The 24,616-nt window shown below is 48.1% G+C and overlaps 1 protein-coding gene and 1 pseudogene across 2 annotated transcripts; both read left to right on the plus strand.

The window, feature by feature from the left end:
• The first annotated feature begins 7,428 nt into the window (after nucleotides 1-7,428).
• LOC137844590 (feather keratin 1-like) lies at nucleotides 7,429-8,295 on the plus strand (annotated as a pseudogene).
• A 5,292-nt stretch (nucleotides 8,296-13,587) lies between these two features.
• On the plus strand, nucleotides 13,588-22,972 carry GTSF1 (gametocyte specific factor 1). Of its 2 annotated transcripts, none has more exons than XM_068661069.1 (7): nucleotides 13,588-13,736; nucleotides 16,022-16,119; nucleotides 18,506-18,632; nucleotides 19,577-19,663; nucleotides 20,124-20,184; nucleotides 21,158-21,246; nucleotides 22,343-22,972. In XM_068661069.1, coding segments are annotated over exons 1-7 (486 nt in total). In that variant the 5' UTR covers nucleotides 13,588-13,714; the 3' UTR covers nucleotides 22,345-22,972. The 2 variants fall into 2 exon arrangements, with proteins under 2 accessions (XP_068517170.1, XP_068517169.1); XM_068661068.1 differs by lacking the exon at nucleotides 13,588-13,736 and adding an exon at nucleotides 13,997-14,063.
• Nucleotides 22,973-24,616: the final 1,644 nt, after the last annotated feature.

Below are 24,616 nucleotides of genomic sequence, written 5' to 3' on the forward strand. Positions count from 1 at the left end.
TCTGAGTACTCGTGAGGGCAGAGTAGAGGGGGACAATCACCTCCCTTGACCTGCTGGTCACACCTCTTTTGATGCAGACCAGCATGCAGTTGGCCTTGTGGGCTGAAAGCGCACATGGCTGGCTCGTGTCAAGAATTTTGTCCACCACAACCCCCAAGTCCTTCTCTGGCAGGGCTGCTCTCGATGAGTTCTACTCCCTGTCTGTACTCCCGTCTGGGATTGCCCTGAGCCAGGTGCAGCACCTTGCAGTTGGACTTGTTGAACCTCATGCGGTTAACACAGGCCCATTTCGCCAGCCTGAGGAGGTCCCTTTGAATGGCATCTCTTCCTTCTTTTCTATCAGCTGCACCACTCAGCTTGGTGTCATTGAGGGCAGTGACAATCCCACTCTGCTCGGCACTCCTCCAAACACATCTGGAACACTGTGCCCAGTTTGGGGCTGTGTAGCAAGAAAGACTGACCAAGCACAGCAAGTTCTGCAGTGTTTTTGTTAGGAAGGGATTTCCTGTCTTCTCTTGGGCAGCTATGCCCTCCACCTTGTCAAGGGAGAGAAGAAACAGTGTGCACACCAAAATGCATAGAAGCCAATCGGCTATGTTGGATAATTCCATCCACCTCTATGTAACCACATATTTAGAATCCAGAGGGTGACCTGATACATGAAGAAGCATTCTGAATGCAAGCCTGTGTTAATGATCGCAAAGCATGATCATCAGCAACCACCCACTCCCAGAACTACCCGTGAGCAACACCTCTCTCCCCAGGCATCCTAGAAAAGCTGCTGCAGGGGAAAGACAACTCAGAGGCACAGGCTGGGATGCAGAAGAACTTTAATATTAGAGTCAAAAGAGGGAACTGAGGTCACACCAAGAGGATGCCCCAGTGCAGAAAGCTCCAGGGGCAGACGAGAGCGTGCACTGTGTGGCCATGGAGGGCATCCCACCACCTGTCCATCTGCCCATTCCACTGAGGGAGAAGGGACAGAAGGTCCACACTAGGATGTCACTGTCGGACTTTGAGCACAGTGGAGCTGCAGTGAGCAACAAGGACACAGGTGGGAAAGGAGAGAGTGAAGGTGAGGAAAGGCAGACATGGGCTGTGCTTTCCAAGAGGCCAGGCTGGCCCCATCCATTTGCAATGGTGCTGGGAGTGTTTGGCACGTCAATGCAAGAAGCCAATGCTCTGTCCGCTACCAACTTCTGGGTCCCTGGGCGTCTTTCTCCCGGGCCATCACCAGCAGCTTTAGCAGGGGAAGCACCTCCTGCCGCAGTAGCCGCTGCCCAAGCCGGAGAGGCCAAAGCCCCCGGAGGAGATGGGCACTCCCTGAGAGCTGAGGATGCTGCCAACGGCAGCGGAGGTGGAGGATCCCACGGCGGTGTTCTGCGGGAAGGAGCTGAGGATGGGGCCGGGCAGGGTCACCACCACGGGAGAGGGCTGGATGAAGACGTTGGAGTCCTGGCACTGCCTGACACAGGGCTCATTGCAGCTGTTGGCCAGCGGAGTTGGGCCACAGGGTCCGCATGGCAGGCATGGCAGGCACTGGTTGTAGCAGGACATGTCTCGGGGCAGGAGGTGTACCTGGTAAGAGAGAGGGCCCAGAGGAGAACTTCTATGAGAGAGGAGAAATGTGCCAGACCACCACAGGAAAGCCATGGTACGTTCTGTTTTGTGACCTGTCAGCTGTGTAAGGAGCCCCATGGGCTTAACTTTGGACACAAGAGCTCGGCCAGGACTGTCCAGTCTGACGAAGCTCCCCACCTAGCCCATAGCCGTGGAGAAATTCAGCCAAGCTGCAGGTTCTCTCCATGACACGTATGCTGCCCTTTTCCCTCTCCCATGACTAGCACTCCCAAGATCCAGGAGAATATGAAGAGGCAGGCATGTTTAAGAAATCCCCAGGGAAGAAGAGGAGAAGAAAGGCCTTCAGACTCACCTCGTTCCCAGGGAGATGGAGGCAAGAGCAGTGGATGAAGAGTGTGAGGAGACTGGGCCACTTTTATACCTCTCTGCACTGCCCCAGGCCCACAGTCACTCTACGGAAGCCATAATTTTCCAGTAGACACTCCTTAAACGCAAAATATTTTAGCTAATGGCACAGGTTGTATTTTGGTTTCCATCAGCTCTACCATTTCATTTCCTCATTTCTGACATGCCTATTGTACCATACAGGCTACTTTCTGGTATCAGAGTTCAAAGGAATACCCCAGCAGGATCATATCAGTATGGGCAGAAAAGTGCAAGAGAGTGGTTGCATTCAGGCAGAGGACAGGACATGCCTTTGTGCACTTCAGGGAATGGCCGGTGATGTGTTTTGCAGGAAGAGGCCCCGCTCCTCCTGGAGCTGCAGACCTCAGCAGAGGCTCCTATTCCTTAAGGATGCGCCACAAGCTTCTCTCTCCTCCCTCCTTCGTGGCTCCATCCAATGGTCACTGGTCTTTGCCTCCCCGGGCATCCAGACTTTGCCAATGCTTTCAGCTGTCTGCCTTGATGCCATTACCACTTCCACTAACTTGGGAGGAGACAGCAACTGGGGGTCAGCTGGTGCACTCTGGTGCAGGGCTGCCACAAGGGGAGACCTAGACAGCCTGCGGGAATGGGCCCTCAGGAACCTCAAGGCAATCTAGAAGGACAAAAGGCAGGTCCTGCACAGGATGGGGAACAAACTCTTGCGGCACTGCAGACTGGGGACTGAACTACCCTCTGATCCTGCGTCCCCTGGACCTCCTCTGAGTAGGTCTGCCCTACTGCTGCCAGCAAGGGCTGGCAGGAGCTGGCACTGCCACGCGGCTGGGCATGCTCAGGGAGGGGACTTGCTCACAAGGGCCCTGGCTACAGAAACACCTCCCAGACTCCATCAAGGAGGCAATGCATCCCTGCTGCATGATCAAAGCACTTCCCTGCCCTGCAGACATGGGAGGCAGCTAGGACACACCCCAGGAGGGCAAGGGAATGCCTTCAGCAGGCAAACTTCCTGGGACAGACTCTCCCTGCCCAGGACGAGTCATGCTCCAATTTGGGATTGGCCACGTGCCACACTTTTGGCATGAGGCCAAGCCAGAGTGCCTGCTGTCTGCAGGCCTGAGCACCATGCATACCAAATCGCCATCCATCCAAGCCGCTCTGTCTGAGGTCCAAGCTCAAGCTGTGCCACCCTCCAGGCAGCCCCAACAGCCATTACCCTGCCGCATGACCTTTTGGCGAGTACTCTCACAACTTGGGCATTTCAAAGCTGCAGTACAGGCCATCTGCCTATGCAGGCAATGAGCTGTGACTGTTGGAGTAGGCTGGGAGCCAGGCCAGCAGAAGAAGGATGCTCCTTGTCCCTTGGTGAAGGAGCCTTTGGGCATTTAGAGGGCACACCAAAGAGAGGAGGATATGTGCGCTTTCTATCTAAGAGGTGAATGCACTTCCACAGAGACAGGTACCATGCTCTCCAGAACTTAGGACTAATATACTGTCCCTACTGATGTGTTCCTGCCAGGGGAAATGCTTGACCTGTTATCCTTGTACTTGAAAGGAGCCTTTGTGGCCAAATGGTCAGGTCAGAAATGAGGAAATGAAATGGCAGAGTTGACAGAAACCAAAGCACAACCTGTGCCATTAGCTAAGATATTTTGCATTTGAGGTGAGTCTGCTAGAAAATTACGGCCCGCATAGAGTGACTGTGGGCCTGGGGCAGTGCAGGAGAGGTATAAAAGCAGCCCCATTTCCTCACTCCCTCATCCACTCCTGTTACCTCCATCTCCTTGGGATCAAGGTGAGTCTGAAGCCCTTTCTCCTCGACTTCGTCCTGGGGAATTTCTTAGCACATGCCTGCCTCTTCATCTTCTCTTGGGTCTTGGGAAAGCTAGAAATGGGAGAGGGAAGGGAACAGTAGATGTGAAGTGTGGAGTGAAGTAGTGTGTGGAGTGAAGCTGGGTCCTGGCTGAGGTGTATCTGAAGCTATGGGCTAAGTAGGGAGCTTCCTGGGCTGGGATATTCTGTTCAAGGACATTGGTGCCCAGGGGAAGGAGAAGGCTGTGGGCCTCCTTTCACAGCTGCCAGCTCCCCAAACCGCATGTGCTGCTGCTGTCCAGTGGTGGGCTGGCAGACTGCTCCTCTCTCACCCTTGTGCCCCTTTGCGCCCTCCCTCCCATCAGGTGCACGTCCTGCCCCGAGACATGTCCTGCTACAACCAGTGCCTGCCGTGCCTGCCATGCGGACCCTGTGGCCCAACCCCGCTGGCCAACAGCTGCAATGAGCCCTGTGTCCAGCAGTGCCAGGACTCCAACGTCTTCATCCAGCCCTCTCCCGTGGTGGTGACCCTGCCCGGCCCCATCCTCAGCTCCTTCCCGCAGAACACCGCCGTGGGATCCTCCACCTCCGCTGCCGTTGGCAGCATCCTCAGCTCTCAGGGAGTGCCCATCTCCTCCGGGGGCTTTGGCCTCTCCGGCTTGGGCAGCGGCTACTGCGGCAGGAGGTGCTTCCCCTGCTAAAGGACCACAGAAATTCAGAGCAGAGTGGGCACAGAGCATTGGCTTCTTTTGTTCAGAGGGACCAAACAACCCCAACACCCCTTATAGGAAGGATGGGGTCAGCCATGGTGCACGCTCTCATCTGCTCCTGGTGCTTCCTGAACTAGGGCTTCCTCTTGGAGCAGCCTCTTTTCCCTCTTTTGACCCTAATATTAAAGTTCTGCTGCATCTCAGCCTGCGCCTCTGAGTTGTCCTTCTCCTGCAGACACTCCAGACACCAGCTGTCAGGACCAGTGCTGTTTCTCTGGGGATGTCAGGGGGGCATGTGGGACACATGGGGACCATTCACATTTCCCAAGGGTGAGGCTGTGTGCAGTAGGGCCTCTTGGGAAAGCACTGTCACCCACAGATGAGGGAGGTGCCCATGAGCCCTGCAGGGCCCTGGCCATCAGGCCCAGCTTTGCTGCCTCTCTGTCCTGGCGTGCCATCTCAGCCTCAGTGCACAGCCTGCTGAAGGTGGCATGTGGCCACTGCTGGCCTCCAGTGAGGAGCCAGAGCTGCAGGAGGCCCCGGGAGGGCAGCAGCTATCTTTATGTTGACCCAGGAGTTTTTCTCACTCTTGGTCTTCCAGCTGTCTCCCCTACCCTGCTGCAGCTGTAGTGTGAGCGAGTAGTTGGTGGGTGCTTAAATGTTTGCTGGGGTCTGCCCACCACGCAGGCTCACAAGGAGTGCATGTCCTCCATCTCCTACTCTTTCCATCTGTTCCCAGAGCTTCCTGGAACAGTTTGTGGGGAAGAGGGAGGTAGGGAGAGACTGAGGGGAAGAGAAGAGTGTCTCCAAGGTCCATCCATGAGCTCCTCAACACAGCACCCAAAGCCCAGTTTGGCAAATGCCTTCCTGCCAGTCCGCCCTCATGCAACATCACCTATCTTGCAGCCTTTCGATGGCAGCAGGTTAAAAGCTGGCCCAGAAAAAGTTACTTGGGTGGTAATCCCATACAAAGAGAAGTGACTCCCAGCAGTGTTCTGAGACGTCAAGGACACCAAGGACATCCTGGGCTGTATGAGCAGAAGCTTAGCCAGGAGGTGAAGGGAGGTGACAATCCCACTCTGCTCAGCACTCCTCCAAATGCAGCTGAAGCAATGCGTCCAGTTTTGGGCTCTGTTTCAAGAAATACATTGTTCAAGTAGAATGAGTTTTGCTGATGTTGTCCAGGATTGTCAGGTAGCCACAGCAATTGGGTAATGAGGAGAACCTGGGGGTACAGGCTTTCCTTAGTGTGTGGAAGATCAGGTTTTGTTTGGAGACTGAAGAGCATCTTTGGAGTAGCTACCCTGAGGTCCTGAAGAAGACAGAACCAGGCTCAACGGTGTACCAGTGCATGGCTAAAGAGACGAGACCATGTGCTTGCATTGAAAATATAATTGTGTTATTGGTATTATTTTTTTCCCAAAACCAATACATGGCATGTAACAGCCGCTACGAAGAAAATTAACTCTATCCCAGCCAAAACCAGGACAATATCCACCCCTTATTTCATACCATTTACATCACTCTCAGGTCCTGTGCTTTCTATTACATCCAGTGGTCACTGGTCTTTGCCTCCCCGGGCATCCAGGCTGTGCCAATGCTTTCAGCTGTCTGCCTTGATGCCATTACCACTTCCACTAATTTGGGAGGAGACAGCAACTGGGGGTCAGCTGGTGCACTCTGGTGCAGGGCTGCCACAAGGGGAGACCTAGACAGCCTGCGGGAATGGGCCCTCAGGAACCTCAAGGCAATCTAGAAGGACAAAAGGCAGGTCCTGCACAGGATGGGGAACAAACTCTTGCAGCACTGCAGACTGGGGACTGAACTACCCTCTGATCCTGCGTCCCCTGGACCTCCTCTGAGTAGGTCTGCCCCCAGAGTAGGGTCAGACATGAAGGGTGGAAGGCAAGGGACACACAAGCCTCACCCTCCTGGCCAAAGAGATGGGGCTGTGTGTAGGAGCTCTCCTGAGTGCTTTCTGGAGGGAAAGAAAGGCTTGCAGAAAACATCTTCCCCCTTGCTGCAACTCATCTGTAGGTCCCAGGCAATATGTCTTCTCCTAGCATGAGAGCTTCAGCACACATCCTCTGCCATGTCCCAAAGCCCTCCTCAGGCAACAGAACAAGCCAGCACCACTGGGGGGACAAGGAAGCTCCCCGTCAACAAGCGAGGGCTGGCAGGAATGGGCACTGCCACGCGGCTGGGCATGCTCAGGGAAGGGACTTACTCACAAGGGCCCTGGCTACAGAAACACCTCCCAGACTCCATCAAGGAGGCAATGCATCCCTGCTGCATGATCAAAGCACTTCCCTGCCCTGCAGACATGGGAGGCAGCTGGGACACACCCCAGGAGGGCAAGGGAATGCCTTCAGCAGGCAAACTTCCTGGGAGAGACTCTCCCTGCCCAGGACGAGTCATGCTCTAATTTGGGATTGGCCACGTGCCACACTTTTGGCATGAGGCCAAGCCAGAGTGCCTGCTGTCTGCAGGCCTGAGCACCTTGCATACCAAATCCCCCTCTGGCCAGGCAGCTCCGTCTGAGCCTGAACTCGAGCTGTGCCACCCTCCAGGCAGCCCCAAAAGCCTTTGCTCTGCAGCATGACCTTCTGACCAGAACTCTCATGCCTCAGGCAGCTCACAGGATGGTCAGCATCTTTTCCACAAGAAGGCAGGTCTTTGGTTTTACTGCTGGTCACAGAATGTGTCCAGCCAAAGGCAGAATGACATGTACAACTTTTTGCAAAGAGGGTTCCAAAGTGATTGAACACCTTTCCAGAGACCCATGTCCCACATCTGCACAGGACACCTCCAATTCTTGAGTCTTATCTTCTGCCCCTAATTACATTTTTGTTCCAGGGAAAATCCTTGCACCTATTTTCCTTCTACTTGAAAGGAGCCTCTATGGCCAAGTTGGCAGGTCAGAAATGAGGAAATGAAATGGCAGGAAAACAAAATACATTCTGTGCCATTAGGAAGGTTATTTTGCATTTGAGGTGACTCTGCTGGAAAATTACAGCCCGTATAGAATGACTGTGGGCCCGGGGCGGTGTAGGAGAGGTATAAAAGAGACCCCATCTCCTCACTCTCTTCATCCACTCCTCTTACCTCCATCTGTCTGAGAACAAGGTGAGTGCTTTTCTTCTCCTCTTCTTCCCTGGGGATTTCTTAAACATGCCTGCCTCTTCATATTCTCCTGGATCTTGGGAGTGCTAGTCATGGGAGAGGGAAAAGAGCAGCATACGTGTCATGGAGAGAACCTGCAGCTTGGCTGAATTTCTCCGCGGCTATGGGCTAGGTGGGGAGCTTCGTCAGACTGGACAGTCCTGGCCGAGCTCTTGTGTTCAAAGTTAAGCCCATGGGGCTCCTTACACAGCTGACAGGTCACAAAACACCATTTGCTGTGGCTGTCCTGTGGCGGGCTGGCAGGCTGCTCCTCTCTCACCACCGTTCTCCTCTGAGTCCTCTCTCTTACCAGGTACACCTCCTGCCACGAGACATGTCCTGCTACAACCAGTGCCTGCCATGCCTGCCATGCGGACCCTGTGGCCCAACTCCGCTGGCCAACAGCTGCAATGAGCCCTGTGTCAGGCAGTGCCAGGACTCCAACGTCTTCATCCAGCCCTCTCCCGTGGTGGTGACCCTGCCCGGCCCCATCCTCAGCTCCTTCCCGCAGAACACCGCCGTGGGATCCTCCACCTCCGCTGCCGTTGGCAGCATCCTCAGCTCTCAGGGAGTGCCCATCTCCTCCGGGGGCTTTGGCCTCTCCGGCTTGGGCAGCGGCTACTGCGGCAGGAGGTGCTTCCCCTGCTAAAGCCCAAGACAGACGCTCATCTTCTCCCAGTGCTTCCTGCACTGGCGATTCCTCTTGGAGGGACCTTGTTTCCTTCCGGATTATTAAAATTCTGCTGCATCCTATTCTGTGCCTCTGCATTTTCCTTTCCCTTACGGTCACTCCAGACACCTGGTGACTGGAGGAAGTCTTTTCCCCTTATGTCTTCTGTAAATACTTTTGCAGATAGCAGCCTTTGCCTTTTTCCAAAAGGGCAGGCAGGGTGCAAAAATTTGCAGTGTGTCTCCTTAAACACACTGTCATTCACACATAAGTGAGATGTACACAAGTCCTGCCATCAGCCTCTGGCCACAATGGCCATGCTTTGCTTCCTTTGTACTGTCATGCTATTTTGTCCTCAATGCACATCCTGCAGAAGTGATGTTTAGACTGCTGGCCTCCTGTGAGGAGCCAGAGCTGCCAGAGGCCCTTGAAGGCAACAGCTCCGCAAACACTTGTAAAGGGGAAGAAAGTATATTTGTTATCCTCTGGATGCTGCTGTGTTTGCCAGGAGGTATTCTTATGCAGAAAATGTCCCCAGAGAACAGTAGAAATGGGAATGAATGTGCATGTTCCATAGTGCATGTTGCCCACCTACTAAGATCTATGTCAAGTGCCAAGGGTTTCCTGAGGAAAGGTTCTGGAAAGACACTAATTACAAGAATAGTGGCAGGGGAGTACGGCCAGTTGGTGCTGTTAGACTTGTGGACTAAGTGGAGTCTGGGAGCTCTCCAAAGCAGTGTTTTCATTTAGCAGGATAAATGAGATAGAGGATTGCAGCTGAGGAAGGGGAACTGCTGAGTTGCTTCAGGGCATTCCTGAGTATGATGATGTAGGACCACCCAGAGCCCTAATCAGCAGCTGGCTATGTAGCTGAGGGACAACAAACTTTCTCCCTAAACATCTTCAATTCCCTTGAAAGCAAAAGCAGGTTTGGAAAAGATGTTTTGCTGGACAACTCCATCTATATAGATATGTACTCTACTGGAGTGAGGCCTGATGTGGTGTGGGTGCTAATCAGTCTAAGAAAGAACTGACACATGTGGTTCAGTTTCCTTGCCAAAGCAGCTGGCAGTGTTCATGACTCATCTGAACTCACAGCTACACATACCCCTGAGTTTGGGAGAGTCTCATCACTATCCGTGTGTCTGGAGGGCAGCACGTGCTACTCAACACTTCAAGGCTTGTTGGTATACACTGTCAGCAAGCAAGTAGGTGCTTTTCCTTCTGTTCATCTATTCAAGAAAAAAAGAAGAGGTGCAAATCAAGCAACTCACATTGACACTGGCTAGCATAGACAGACAACAAAAAAAACTGTATTTAAAGTATGCCAGCAGCAAGAGAAGGTCAAAGGAAAACCCCTCTCAATTTGCCTAAGGTCTTGGGAGTCTGGGAAGGTCCCTGCTGACTGAAAGCTAGCAGATGTTATACCAATCTTCAAGACGGGCACAAGAGAACATGTAGGAAGCTACTGACCAAATGGTCTAACCTCAGTTCCTGGAAAAGTTATGGGATTATCTTGGGTGCTACCGAAAGGCATTTAAAGAACAAAGCTGTTATCAGGCATAAACAACATGGGTTCATGAAGGGAAAGTCCTGTGTTGGTACTTTGATCTCCTTCTATGTGTCCTGGTTTCAGCAGAGATAGAGTTCATTTTTTTCCAAGAAGCTGGTATGCTGCTGTGTTTTGGATTTAGGATGAGAATAATGTTGGCAACACATTGATGTTTTAGTTGTTTGTCCTGGTTTCAGTTAGGACAGAGTTAATTTTCTTCCTAGAATCTGGTAGGATGCTATGTTTTGGCTTCAGATGAGAAGAGTGCTGATAACACGCTGATGTTTTAATTGTTGCAGAGCAGTGCTTACACCAAGCCAAGGTCACTTCAGCTTCTCACTCTGTCTTGCCAACAGGCAGGCTGGGAGTGCAGCAGGAGCTGGGAGGGGACAGACCCAGGACAGCTGACCCAAATTGGCCAAAGGGGTATTCCATACCATCTGGGGTCATGCTAAACAATATATAGGGGTGGCTAGCCAGGGTGGGGGTGCCAGACTGCTCGGGGTTAGGCTGGGCATTGGTCAGTAGGTGGTGAGCAATTGCATTGTGCATCACTTGTTTTGTACACATTATTATTCTTAGTTCTATTATCATCATTATTGTTATTAATATTATTGTTATTATTGTTTTCCTGTCTTAATAAACTGTCTTTATCTCAATTCACAGGCTTCACTTTCGCATTTCTCTCTCTCATCCCAGAGAGGGAGGAGGGAGGGTGAGCGAAAGGCTGTGTGGTGTTTAGCTGCCAGCCAGTTAAACCACAACACTGTTGCAAAGCACTGCTTACAGAGTCAAGGACATTTCAGTTTCTGGTGGTGCCCTGCCAGGAAGGAGGCTGGGGGGTGCATAAGAAGATGTGATGGGATACAACCAGGACAGCTGACCCAAACTGGCCAAAGGGGTATTTCATACTATATGATGTCATGCTGAAAAATAAAAATGGGGAGTGTTGGGTGGGAGAGGTGCTGCTGCTTGCAGTCTGGATTGGCATTGATTAGCAAGTGGTGAGCAACTGAATTATTCATCACTTGCTTTGTACATTCTTTTATCATTATTTTTCCTTCCTTTTCCATCCAATTAAACTGTCTTTATTTCAACCCACATATTTTTTGTTGTTGTTGTTGTTTGTTTGTTTGTTTGTTTTTCCCAATTTTCTCCCCCACCTCGCTGAGAAGAGGTAGAAAATTGATAGAAAAGTTGGAGCACTGGACAATCAGCAATGGCATGAAAGTTCAACAAAGTTGAGGTCTGGGCTCTATACTTGGGACAGAGTAATGTGTCAACAATGTGCCCTGGAAACCAAGCGGGCAAACTGCATTTTGGGCTGCATTAAACACAGCATAGCCAGCCAGTCCAAAGAGATGATTCTCCCACTCGACACAGTGTTGGCATGGCCTTACTTTCAATATTGTCTGTGGTTCTGGGCTCCACAATATAAAAAGTATATTAAGATAGTTACTTGACTATGTCAAGAGGAGGGCAACAATGCTGATAAAAGGGCTGGAAGACATCCTATGAGGAGAGGCTGCAGACACTTGGTTGGTTTAGTCTGGAGAGAAGAAGGCTAAGAGGTGACCCTAATGCTCTCTACAACTTCCTTGGGGGAAGTGAAGAAGGAGAAGCCAATCTCTTCTCCTTGGTAACCAATGATAGTATGTAGGGAAATGGCATAAAGCTGCACAAGGGAAGGTTAAGACAAGGTATCACAAAAAAATTCTTTACCATGAAGGTGGTCAAACACTGGAACAGGCTTCCTAGGGAGGTGGTTGATGCTCCCATGCCTGTCAATGTTCTAGAGGCATCTGGATAATGTTATAAATTGCCCCCTTAATTTTTCGTTGAGCATTGTATTAACCATAGAAAGGAATTTATTGAGTAAGCCAACAGCAAGCAAAACAGCACTGGGCAGCTGAGGAGTCTCGGCTCCGCCAACGGCACGCACCTCACCCCTGCCAGGGTCCCTTTTTATATCTTGGTAATTCCAGGATTACACAGCACATCCTGGTATATTCTGCGACTGTGCGTACTGTTGCTAGGGGGTCATCTCTGTCCCTCTGGTGGTCGTGAAGATGAAGGCCGTAGTCTTCCTCGGCGTTGTGGTTCAACTTCTTTTTTTATTTGGTCATGTTGGCCCAGCGTGAGACAGGAAGGCAGGACGCTGATACACTAGTTTAGCAACTTATCAGGAGATGGTTACATGAGCTTTGCAGCAGTGTCTTTGAACAAAAGAGGCAACTGAGATGCAGAAGGAAAGAAGGGGAGGGGGTTCTCTTTTTTGTTACATTAAGCAAAAGAATTTTCATAGTGTCTAGCCAAGCATTATACAGTTCCTTACTTCATCAGGGAGCTTTCGCAACTCCCGCTCCTCCAACAGAACTCCTTGTTTTTATAATACAAAAGACAATGAACAAGTATTTATTGTGTATTACAGATAATGCCATTCAAAAATATGCTTTAACTTTTGTTTAGCCCTGATATGGTCAGGCAGTTGAACTAGATGATCTCTTAAGGTACCTTCCAACTGAACTATTCTATTTTAAATTCCAGACCAGAGTGTCAAAGGAGAGCCACATGCCTGAGGATGAAGGTAGGAACCAACTGCCAGCTCCCAGACTGGAACTGCAGTGCTCAGGCCAAAGGTCTACTTTAAATGTGAAAACACGAAGGGGACGAGGCAAGGCATACTGCTGCTTAGGGTAAGTTTTGCAGAAGTCTCACATGTTCTGTAACTGAGTGACCTGTGACCACGAAAGGACATTTTCCTGCCTATTTGCTCAGTTGCTTTGAGATGGAAGCACAGCTCATTATTGTATCAGCAATGGGTGCTTCAGGTTCTGCAGCCTAACACGCAGCACAGGACAGGCATCCAAGTCACTTTTCGATTATTCCCTGACTCAAGAATGTTCTGGAAATTGGGATAAAAGGGGTTATACCTGTGTCTAAACCCTTGGACAACATAAAATCAGAAGTGTTTCTAATCCTGGTGATCCTATCAGTTTCCTATGGAAACTCAGGATTAGCCTATCCTGAGCTGTTTTATGGTTAAAACTGTGTTTGCAGCACCCAGGCCCCTACAATACCAGCCATCTGCTTAGAAAAAAGTATGTCTCCATTCATCTCATGTCTACTCAACACTTATATTTTAGTTGCAAAATGAGGTAATGATTTAGCAAAAGTGATTGGTTTTGAACCCAGCAATGTGGGGAGCGGACGCAGAGTAAAACACGAGGTTTCTTTCCTCCCATGCTGCACGTGTCCAAGAGCAGGTGAAACACAGCTTTCGTTCAAAGCTGCCTTTTTGCTCAGAGCCTTTGAGACAGGAAACCAGTGGAGGACTGAAATCAAGTGGGATGACCAACTCAGCTTGCTTCAAAACAGCAGGAAATGGCCCAGTGGATCAGCTACCCACCAGGGCTGCACACCACACAGCTCTGCTGTGCCCTCACCCATCTTCCAGCTCCATCTCGTTACAAGCCTCCTACAAGGTTCTCAGAGCAGGGCCACGCTTTCCTTCCGAGTTTTTGGACCCGTTTCGGGCACCGATGGCGAGAAGGACACCCCGGGGTCATTACGTGAAGCGCTGGGAGCAGGGAGGGCGGTGGGAGCTTGGGGGGGGGGGGCCGCGCCGGGCTCTCCAGCACTGCCAGGCTTGGAGAAAATGGCGCCCGCCGGAGAACAAGGACAAGGCGTTGCCCCGGCAACCGCCCCACGGCGGGTGGGGCCCCGCGCGGGGCAGGGGTGGTTGCTAAGAGGCAGCCGCGCAGGCGCCAGGGGCAGGCGCTGCACGCGGCCCCCGCCCGTGGCACGGCGCCGAGGACCCTCCCGGCCCCGCAGCCTCTGCCCGCCATGGAGGTGGAGGATGACTTCGGTGAGCCTCGGGCGGGTGGAAGGCGGAGGTGGCCTCGCTCCCCTCTCTGTGTGTTTCCCTCCCGGATCCTCTTTGCCGTTCCGAAGCAGATACAGTGCGGGGGGGGGAAGGTGTTGAGCGGGGTGGCTGGGGGGGTGTTGCGTGCGGTGGGTCAGGTGCTGTCTCTGTGACTGAGCCGTGAAGGAAGCGGTGAGCTGGGTGTCTCAGCTAGGTCTGTGCTGCTTGTGGTTACTGGATGGGGCATGGGTGGGGTCTGGCTCTTGGGCAGCGTTCAAATGGAGCCGCTGCCTCTGGTGCAGGAGTTGTGCCTGCCTGGAGGTTTTTCAGGTGATTTCTGGTGGTGGTGGAATTGTTTGGGGGTTGGTTGCGAGCCGTATTGCTAAGGGCTGGGGATCTCACCTGCGTGTTGATGTTGATTTGGTGCTCCAGAGGCTTTGCTTGCTGCAGCATTTTGCCTGCTTACTGCATCTGTTGACCTGATCAAGCGAGCTCCTGGCGCTTCTGCTTTTGCTGCTTTGTGTAGCACTAAGGGCTCCCTTTCCATTGGGTACTCATTCTTTCCTCCTTCCTTGTACTGGCCATGTAGTTTGTTCGATCTGTTGAGCCAGTTTAGAGAGAGAAGCCACTTCAAATTCCTATTACAGGGACAGCAGAAACAGTAGAAAGCTAGTTAATCCATCTTAATAATGAAGTCTTTGGTTTTCAGCTGTTGTAATGGCCTAGACTGGTTAATGGAGGTGAGAGGTGCTCACAAGCAGCAAAGCTGGCAGTGGCAGTGTAGTGCAGCTGGGATGGAAAGAAGGATTATGCACAGCATTCCTAGTGGCTTGGAACGTGAACTCAGCTCAGTGTGACTTGAGGAACTGCACCTTAACTAGCTGTCAGCCTGTGGGCCAAGATAGCTCCCTGCACTGGCTGTTGAGACAACTGAGCACCAATTTATGTATAATTATGGAATCATTCAGGTTAGAAAAGGCCTCTAAGATCATATAGTCCAACCTTTAACCTGGTACTGACACGTTTACCCCTAAACCATGCTACGAAGTCCCACGTCTACACATTTCTTGAAGACCTCCAGGGATCTCAACCACTTCCCTGGCCGGTGTGTTTCAAAGCTGCACATCCCTTTCAGTGAAGAAATTTCTCCAAGAAAAAAAAAAAAAAAAAAAAAACCTAAGCCTCCCCTGGTGCAACTTGAGGCAATTTCCCCTTGTCTTATCACTTAGTGCTTAGGAGAAGAGCCTGATCCCCACCTCATTACAACCTCCTTTAAGGTAACGGTAAAGTACAATAAGGTCTTCCCTAAGCCTTCTTTTCTACAAGCTAAACAACCACAATTTCCTCAGGTGTTCCTCATAAGGCTTGTTCTCCAGACCCTTCACCAGCTTCGTTGCCCTTCTTTGGACACAAAAAAGTGGTTGTGATAGCAGGGGAGAGGCTAAACAAACTGCAGCCTGTGTTTAGGATTTGATTACAAAGCAGCTTAAAAAAAAAATCAAAATGCATTAAAAACCTGGGAAAAAGACCAGCAGGGAAGAAATGATGAAAGAAGCCTGGTCTGGCTCCCTGGTGAGTACACAACAGAGAGGTCTGCAGGTAGCAGTGGTCCCCTATACCTCTTTCTGGCTGCCATTCTTTTTCCTCACTGAGAATATGAAAGTGATTATATATCACAGATGTACACATTCATACTGCTTCCCTGTTAATTGCCTGGCTTCTTAGGTGTTTTAATAACTCCTTAGCTCCTAAATAATTGCATGACTTGGGAGAAACTTCACTTAAATTACATAAACCATGTTAGGCATGCTGTTTCCTCAGAAATTAAATTAAATTGGCTGGCATCTTTCCTCCAGCAAAACTAGCTGATGATCAGAAAAGACTTGGTTCGCAGTGATAAAGCTCTCGAGGGCCCTGGTGGAGGTATCATCACCCCAGTGATTCTCATCCAAATAGTTCGAAAAGTACTACTCTCCTCATTCATTTTGAGTAACTGTGGTGATCTAGTTAATATGCTACCTTAAAGTGTTATTATGCAGTGCTACTTACTATTCTCTGTCTGTTTTGACTAATGTCTGTGTCAGCTCAAACTTCAAAGTGAATTTGTTTGGTTATGCAAAACAGGCTCCTGCCTCAATGTCGGGTTTCAAAGTAAAAACAACTGGTTTAACATCCTAAAATCACAGCCCTTTTGTGGTGGTGTGTTTGTTCCACTTCACTGTGTTAGTGATGTTTGATCTTGTCTTTCTAACTAGTTCCCCTCCCCTGCCCCTATTCTTCCATTCTAGATGTTTTGGATCCAGAGAGATTGATACAATGTCCGTATAATAAGCACCATCAAATCAGAGCCTGTAGGTTTCCATATCACCTTGTAAAGTGCAAGAAGGTAAGCTGAACAGCCAAACAAGGCACTGAATGGGGGTTGTGCGCGTCTGTAAATACAATGTGCATATTCTCATACTGTTTTCTGACTGGCTTGAGTAAGTTCCTGACAAATAGCCCCATTTAGCCTTTATTTTGTATATTTTTATGACCTGTGTAGTAACAGGTTCAAGGACACGTTAGCTCACCTAAGACTGGTGTGGCTCTTCATGGTTAGGTCAGGGATGAAATCTCAGTTTCTTCAAGCAGCTCACGTGGAGATCAGGTAAATTTTTCTACTTCAGCGTAAAGAGAACTCAGCCTGAGTGATGTGTACCACCTCTGGCTAGTCAGAGTAGAAATGGTTTGATGTTGTAATTTGTTCTTTAAGTGACAGAAATGCATAGCTGCTTTTTTTCTTAATGTTGCTAATAAGTATTTAATGGCAGAAACTGCACATCCTGAATTCAGCACACATGGGAGAGGTGGATTTTTTTACCTCAATCTTTCATCCAGGATTTGAATACAAATCATCTAATTGGAAGCATTCCAACCTCAGTTCTCCTCTGTATCCTTAAGGTCTGTTTTTTAAACTGTCGCATGCAGGTGACTGACCAAGCTTTGGGTTTTTGCTAAGACTTCCTAAAAACCAATTCTTCCTCTTTCAGCTTACCAATATGTTTTTCAAAATAGTGTAGCAGTGCTGTGCCTTTCAGTAAAGATGCAGCTGGAGGGTGTATGCACTGATAACAGTACTTACAATTAATTTTGGTGAAACTAGTGGTTTAAAAAATACTAAGTAACAAGTGAAAGTGGTGGGCAGAGCAGCAAGTACATCTATTTTTGTAGTACTCAAGAGACTTTTCCTTGTTCACTCCCTGCAAATTTTGGCAAGAATGTGCATGTGAACCAGGTGAACAATATCAGCAAGTAAATGTTAACCTTATTGTTTTTGTCCTTGCGTTGCATAACTGTTAACCAGTCAGTTTTTGCAAGATTTCCTAATTAGAGGGTTGAGTTATAATAATGATCACCTGTCACATTGATGGGTTAAAGTTGCCTGGTCACCAGGTGCCTACTGAGCCACTCTCTCATTCCACCTCTTCAGCAGGTCAGAGGGAGAAAAAAATGTGAGTTGAGATAAGGACAGGGAAATCACTCACCATTTACCATCATAGGCAAAACAGACTTTGCTTGGGGAAGATTAATTTATTGCCAGTTAATAACAGAGTAGGACAGTGAGGACTGAAAACAAAATTAATAACACCTTCTTTCCAGCACCCTTCTTCCCAACCTCAACTCCAGTCTCCGTTCTTTTGCCTCTTCCCTTCTCTCCCCAGCAGGCGCAGGGGACTGGGGCTGCAGTCAGTTCAAAATGTTTTTTCTCTGTCGCTCCTTCCTCTTTGAGCTTTTTCCCAGAACCAGCATGGAGCAGCTCCTGACCTCTATCAGAGGCCGCTCCTGCCCTCCTCCCCTGCCCCCCCCCCCCCCTCCCCCCCCAACCTGAACACACAAACCCAATACACAGATACAATTGGTGTCTGTAAGTAATTTGCAGAATTTACATTGATCCTGCCAGAGCAGCTTGCTGAAGCTGGTTGAAGCAATTAATGGACATGTGAGGACACAGCAGCCTAGCTGTACAGACCTGTTAAGGCCTGAACTGTGTCTACAGCTTCATAGGTGTAGGTAATGACAGGTGCCTTGGAGCCTGCACTGCAGCTGTGTATCACTGGTAGTAGAGCGCTCACTGCCTCAAGCAGCATCTGTACCACGCACTCTTGCTTCTATATCTGTCTTGGGTGCAAATCTGATCCCTGACAAGCGGAGTTGTGCCAGCCAAAGCCAGGCAGGTACTGGGACAGTGGCAAAGTTGTGATTTTTTTTTCCCAATAAAGCAGGGGGTGAACTAATTTATCATAGTAATTGCTGAGCACTGTGAGTAGAACCAGTGTCTATGTGAAGAAGCACCAAAGTTTGCGGGTGGAATGCTTCCAGCTCCCTAGCTGTTCTGAAAGGGTTAAAGAATTTCTCTGTCTTTGTGCCTGCCTGTGTAAAAATACCTGCATAGTTTAGATTTGCCTACCATCTGTCCTCTATTGTTTTTAAAATAGCTTCATATGTGCTTTACACCATGTAGCTGTATTGCCAGTGTTGCAGCAGGGAGGTTAGCTGAGGGTATGTTTCATTTGAGCCACCCTTGAGCTGAGTAATATTTTAGTGAACTTTTGTTTCAAAGAACAGTCAGTTTCATAGTTTCGCTTTGCAATTGTAGTGTCTGAGCAGTATTTTGCCATTCCTTGCTTTGTCTTTTAAAGCAATATCACAAATATCTCTTGTTAATCCTGTAAAAAACAAGGAAAAATGAACTTGAGAAGCATGGCACGTGATTTTGGTTTTCTCTTCTCTAGAGCTACCCTCATGTTGCGAAGGAATTGGCCACATGTCCCTTCAATGCTCGCCATCTTGTTCCTCAAGCTGACCTCAGTGATCACATATCAAAATGCAATGACAAAGGGTTCATTGAGCAAGATATAGGTAAGAGAACCACCTGTGCTCTAAGATGCAACTTCACCCTAGGGACTGAGGTCCCCTGTTTGTCAGGATAGCTCCCATTATAACCGAAAAAGTGGGAGTCAAATTATTGTCTATAGTTTTGTGTGACACAACAGCCTTCAAAAACTTGAGTCTTGATTGCTTTGGTTTATTGAGTAGGCTCGTTAGATGCTCCTGATAGCCTTTGCACATATTTTATTCCCAGGATTTTTGAATAAAAAGGTTGTACCCAAGCCAGTGCATATTGAAATGCCTCCAGCAGGAGATCTGATGCTTTAATGACCAGAAAGACAAGATCTTCTTTTCACAGAGATGATCTCCCTTCATTGAGGCTTGACCACTGGTGCCATGTGAAAAGTCAAATAGGTGTCTAAGCTATGAAAATCCCTGCTGCTGGGGAAACCTGAATTGCTCACTCCTGATGAGAGATTGGTCAGCTCCTTTTGCAGACTTCTCTGCTGCTGAACTCGCTTTGTCTGCAATACAGTTAAGACTCCTGTCTCCTGCCCAGTGAGACAAAACCCCCAAATTGTTAAGAAAAGCATCCTGTGCTATGTAGTGTCTCTTTAGTTCTCCTCATTGTCTCTAAAGCTATTGCCACACTACAGAGCTGGTGGCTTTCCATCTTCTGTTGAGTTGCACTGATGCTAACGGTCATGCTGGCATTTGTGTTAGCAGGCTTCCTCTCCACTTGAGCATTCCTTTGCCAGGTCCCAGGGGACAGAGTCATTTGCTGTTCACTGAAAATGTTATTTATGGTTGCTTGATTTCCGATCTATGCTTGGCTCCTGTGTGTACCTAACCAGTTTACATTGTGTGGGGGGCATTCCTCTAAAGCAAAAAACTGTTTTACAACTTGATCCAAAGTACTTAACGCTTCTGAAGCAGGACAAATTACAGTCACTGATTTTTCTGTCATCCTGAAGTGAACCAGTCTTCTGGCTTCCAGAGAGAGCAGGTGAATGCTGTGAGCACTTGGCAGGCGCCTCCATGTGATGAAGACTGGGAAACTGGTAAGGAACTTCCCCCTTCTGCAACACTGCTGACTTCTCTCTGGTCCTGTCTTACAATTCCGCTTAGGATAGTGTGAGTCGAGAAATGCCATTCATTTAGGTCTCATATGTAGGACACCCTGCTTATGTTCTTTCCTGAAAGTATGCATAGCCTGGCTTAGCAGGCTTTTCTGGACATGAAGAATTATTCAACATGCCTGCTGTAATTGGTATGGAGATATATTTCAAAACATCTGCTCCTTTACATAAAAGCTGTTATACTTCCTATGCAATGATGAAATCAGAAGCATGGTAACTCTTATGTTCCTTAGTTAAATGACAGTGAAGCAGACACATTCATCAGGATAGATTTCTATTTGCTCTTGAACACGTAGAAATAATGACAAAGACACTCCTGATCTTTGTTTATCTTTGCTGGTGTTTCTTAGTTTTGAGCCATGTCATTTGTTTCCTTTTGCAGAGTTGTTGGAGCAGCCAAATTCCCCTTTCCTTTGGGGTATGACCAATTCTGGCATAAACAGGTAGAGTGCAAGTTTGATACCTTACCACAGGTATAAAAGAATATTCTATCCTTCTCCCAGCCCAGCCTTGATGGTTGGCTTTGCTGATGTTTCTCTCCTCCCAGGAACTGTACACTAACAGTGAATGTTTTTATGGTGCTGGTTCATTGTTACTTGCTTTCTCATATGACTCGCCCTTAAAAGAGAAGGAGACCCTTGGGCTGCAAGAATTCAGTTATTCTGTGCTCTCGTATGTCTGTGGCAGAGTGCTCTCCCTGCTGCTGTGCAGTGTTCAGTTTCTGCTGCAATTCTGGCCAGTGTGCAGGGAAGGGAGGTGCTGAGCCGCTATGTGAGAGGTGCTCAGCCATTATGCTGGCTTAGGAGATGTGGCCAGATACTTCCCTCTGGAGCCTTTTGAGAGAGCTACCTCCTGTGAAACTAATAATTAGCTAGTAGTCCATTGTGACCTCCTGTCACTTTTTTCTTGGGAGATTCACTGGCAGTAGGGCCCTGTGTTAGCAAAAATCCCCAAACTGTGATTACATTTTACAAGGGACAAGTGGGGAAGGAGGAGTATAGTAGGAGCTGTGAATTTGATGGAGCTGAATTGCCTGGCTTCAGTGATTCAACAGTAGACTGTTATTGCAGGCTGTACATGAGGTGTGGTGGCAGCACCAGGGTTGCTAAAGCATGTTTTAAGGTTTGTTTAAGCCCATATGTAGAAGTAGTCTTGCAGCTGACTGCTCTATAGTCTTGTGTGGGCTCAAAAGATAGTCTTCCTTCCGTAAGGGGTGTCAACAGTGCTATCTGGCTTCATTTGTTATGCTTTCTGAAACACTTTATAGTGTTTAGAGCACATGTACTTATTGTAAATGTCACCATTGCCAAGCAGCAAAGTACCATCTCCTTGTGTCCACACTCTGCTTCATGATATAGTAAAGTGCATAAACTTAATCAAGTGCTTTTGTTATGAGAAGTGACTGTGGTCTTTCAGTTCCAGTACCACCTTTGGACAAAAGAATTACCTACCTTCAAGTGTACGTGCGCCTGAGTCCTTCCCATATGCTGTATCAGGGAAAGGCTGTAAGTAGTGTGCATGTGGTTTTGATGCCAAAACTTCTGTAGATAGTGACAGTTACTGAAACTTCTAGCTGGAGCAGTGCCTTATGGCAACGACTGAATGGACAGGAGAGGAACTGTATAACATGGTCCTCCTGGAAAGCAGCTTCCTAAGGAATCTAATAGACTGAGTTCCTTTTCAGAGCTCCAAGCTGTGCTTCTCAGCCTCTTTGAGGTATACACTGATTAGCAGACCAGTCTTCTGAGAAATTGTGGCAAGTATAATGTCCTTGGCACATGAAACAACTTCTGTACACTTCATAGGCGTCAGAAGTTCAAGGAGAGGACAGGAGGAGAAGTAATAGGAAACAACAGCAGGGGGGGATTGCATGTACCACTGAAATCTTGTACCTTAGATTGTTGCTTTAAAACAGGCATGTGCATTTGCAAAAGAGGCCCGCTCAGAGTTGTGTACTTACGATAATAATGTTTGGTGCTAGCTATAAATGAAGGGATGAAGTTATTCTGGGGGATGTAGAAATGCCCTTCATAAACTACAGCTTTGTGTGAATTCAGGCCTTGACGTAACAGAAATGTTTGTAGTCCCATTTCAGTAGAAGTCAGGAACCACAGCGTAATTTCCAGGAATTTCTACCACGTATCATAAGCATATGCCATGTACCTGCAAAACAGCTGGATTATAAGGTGTCTGAAATGATCTCTGTGGAAGTTTACTGGATACCTGGGAAAATTCTTGGTTGTGTGCTGTAGAGGTACAGAAAACTTACTCTGTAGCAACCTGTGGTTAGGTAGTTAGTAGTCAGCCTGTAGTCATCTGTAGTTAGTGAAGTCATATTTAAGGGCCTATTACAGCCTGCAGAGCATAAAATACATTGTGGGAGTTTCTCAAGCCTTTAGGGAGGCCGAGACTTCCTACTGCATCCCTGCATAAGGATTAATAAAAATCATCTTGACCAGCCAAACGTAGTATTTTTCTATGCATGTACTTTTTGCTGTTTATCTTTCCAGCATCTGAGTTTGTCCACTTCAGATACGTAAAGTAGATAGCTTTGGTTTGTTAGTACATTGTAATTTATAGGTACTTCTGTCTTCTTTCTAGAAAGCATCGTGATCATGCCTTTACTGCTTCAAGCCTTAAGCGTTTGCTTTGTCGTGTTGGTGCATGGTGCTTCAGTTCGTTTGATTCATCTAATAATGGGGAATCCTCTGTGAATTCCTTACAATATGTAATCCATTCTATATGCATGTACACGGGTTAAATTTAAACAGTAAGCTTAGTTACTTTTCTAGTTCCCATTAGGGTTTTGTAGTTCCCGTTTAAAGAAAAGTTTACTAACACTTAAAACCTGTTGGAGAGCACTGATCTAATGTTTTTTTCCTGAGTCTGGGAAAGAGTTTAGATCACTATCATATACATCTAGGGCTGTGTAAATGTTTGGATTAAGCAGATTTGCATCTTAAAAATGATTGAAAGTACAAAATGAGGTCTAAATACCCAGACACAATGAAGAAGCAGCATAGGGTATTTCTCTAGGAAGAAATTAATGTCATTGGCATTTTGAAAAGTGCTCCTCAAAACAATGGATTCTTACAATTTGTATTACTACCAATGTAAAATAAGGCATGTTGACCAGCATGTGCAAAATTAAGATTATTTTAAAGTTTGATTCTGTCAAAGTTCTTGTTCAAAATGGTAATTTACAATAAAAAGATTATGAATAGCCTTGGACCCATGTTGTATTTCTAAAAGGCAAATGGAGTTATTTGTTACATTCTTGTTTTGTTGAATAACTAAATGGTTACTAAGTAAGATCTCCACTCAGTCTTCATTTGATTTTTATTTTTTGTTCTTTTAAACGAATGAAGCTGTGACAAATGTCAGCTTTCGATTGTTTGTGACTTGACTGCAGTAGAGGAGGTGAGCTTTGGGTGTACTTGCTCTGAGGAATCACGTTATTCTAGGACCCTGTTCTTCCTCAGGGTGAGGAGAGCACTGTTCTTCAGTAGGCCTGCCTTTCTGGAAAGGGCCACAAGCAAACAGCCTGGAAGGTCATGGCTGTGACTCCAAAATATCCCCTGGCCTCAGTAATCAGGGCATAGGGACCACAAGAAGTAGGTTTGCCTCATCACCTAGGTATAGCCAATGCATGACATAGTTCTGAGATCTAAAATCCCATATCATTCTAGGCAACTTCCTCAAGTATGCCACAGCCTGTGAAGAGTGAGAAACCCATCATTTCTCTGTTCCCTATCGTGATTTTGGAATGCAAGATTAACTGGCTGTATGGTTGTAAAACGAAGATAACCCTCCCTCCAGCGCAATGATTATTTAAAACTCCATGTCATTTATGGTTGGGGTGTTGGGATAAAGCTCCCTCTGACTACTTTGTATTTACCACAGAGCAAGGAATAATATAAAGAATAAGCGTGCCAAATGATACCTTCTCCAAAGTGGCAGAGGACTTTCTTGTGACTATCACTGTGGTTGCAGCCGATTAATCCTTTAAGTCTTTGGTCTCTCTTATGATGGGTGGGCTGTGCAGTGCTGGGGCTTTCTCCCACTTTCCTGGAGGCTGGATGTGTTCCTTGCACAAGAGAAGCTGATGGGATGTAGAGAAATAGCACATTTTGGCCCACTAGGAAGGGTTTCTGAGCATATGCCTGGGTGACTCTCCTCTAACCCGAGTTTTTTGGTGGCACAGATGCTGTTAAACTCACTCCATGAGGACTCGCACGTGTACACCTTCCTTGCTGGGCCATTTCTGCATTACCTGAGCTACCAGCTCTGGGGCAATAGAACTAGTCTGACTAGAAATCTGTATGGAAATTTGGGATACAAATGGTTGTGTTTGCAGTTGTCACAGGTGACTCAGGAGGGAGGAGAGGAGGTAGCATTTACCTTTAGGCACAAGTTCTTCTCTGCTGGGGAGCCTGGACATGTGGGAGCTCCTTTCCATTTGTCCTGGAGCCCGTGGGCCCGTGTGGTGTCTGATGGGTCTCGCCACCCCCTCATTAGCACCCAGACACAGATGTGTAGCTGCTCAGTGATGAGGTACACCCATGCTGTTGGTCAGCTCCAATACCAGCAGATCCCCAAATCTCTGCTCTGTCCCTGTCATTCACTACAGTTCCGCCCAGCCTTTCTCCCACTGAAGGGTTGAGCCTGCACTGCGGGATGGCTGTGTGCTATTTTTGTACCCCACTGGCTGGACCTATGCATTACACAGTAATGGGAGCACAGCACAAAGCACAGGCCTACATGGATCAGTGGGGAGCCAGTCTGCTTCCCAGTTCTGTGTTCCCTATGGGCTGTGATCAAGTCAGCTCAGCCAGATTCCTGCACATCCCCTTGTGGGGACTCTTGCTTGCTGCA

The sequence above is a fragment of the Anas acuta genome, chromosome 25, assembly GCF_963932015.1.
Source record: "Anas acuta chromosome 25, bAnaAcu1.1, whole genome shotgun sequence".
Classification (NCBI taxonomy): domain Eukaryota; kingdom Metazoa; phylum Chordata; class Aves; order Anseriformes; family Anatidae; genus Anas; species Anas acuta.

Excerpts from the sequence above, each read along its gene's own strand:
- GTSF1 (XM_068661068.1), top strand. The coding sequence starts at position 14,012 with ATGGAGCCGCTGCCTCTGGTGCAGGAGTTGTGCCTGCCTGGAGGTTTT. Across the intron at positions 18,633-19,576 it reads GTTCATTGAGCAAGATATAG|TGAACCAGTCTTCTGGCTTC; the intron begins GTAAGAGAACCA and ends GTCATCCTGAAG. Across the intron at positions 20,185-21,157 it reads ACCAATTCTGGCATAAACAG|TTCCAGTACCACCTTTGGAC; the intron begins GTAGAGTGCAAG and ends GTGGTCTTTCAG.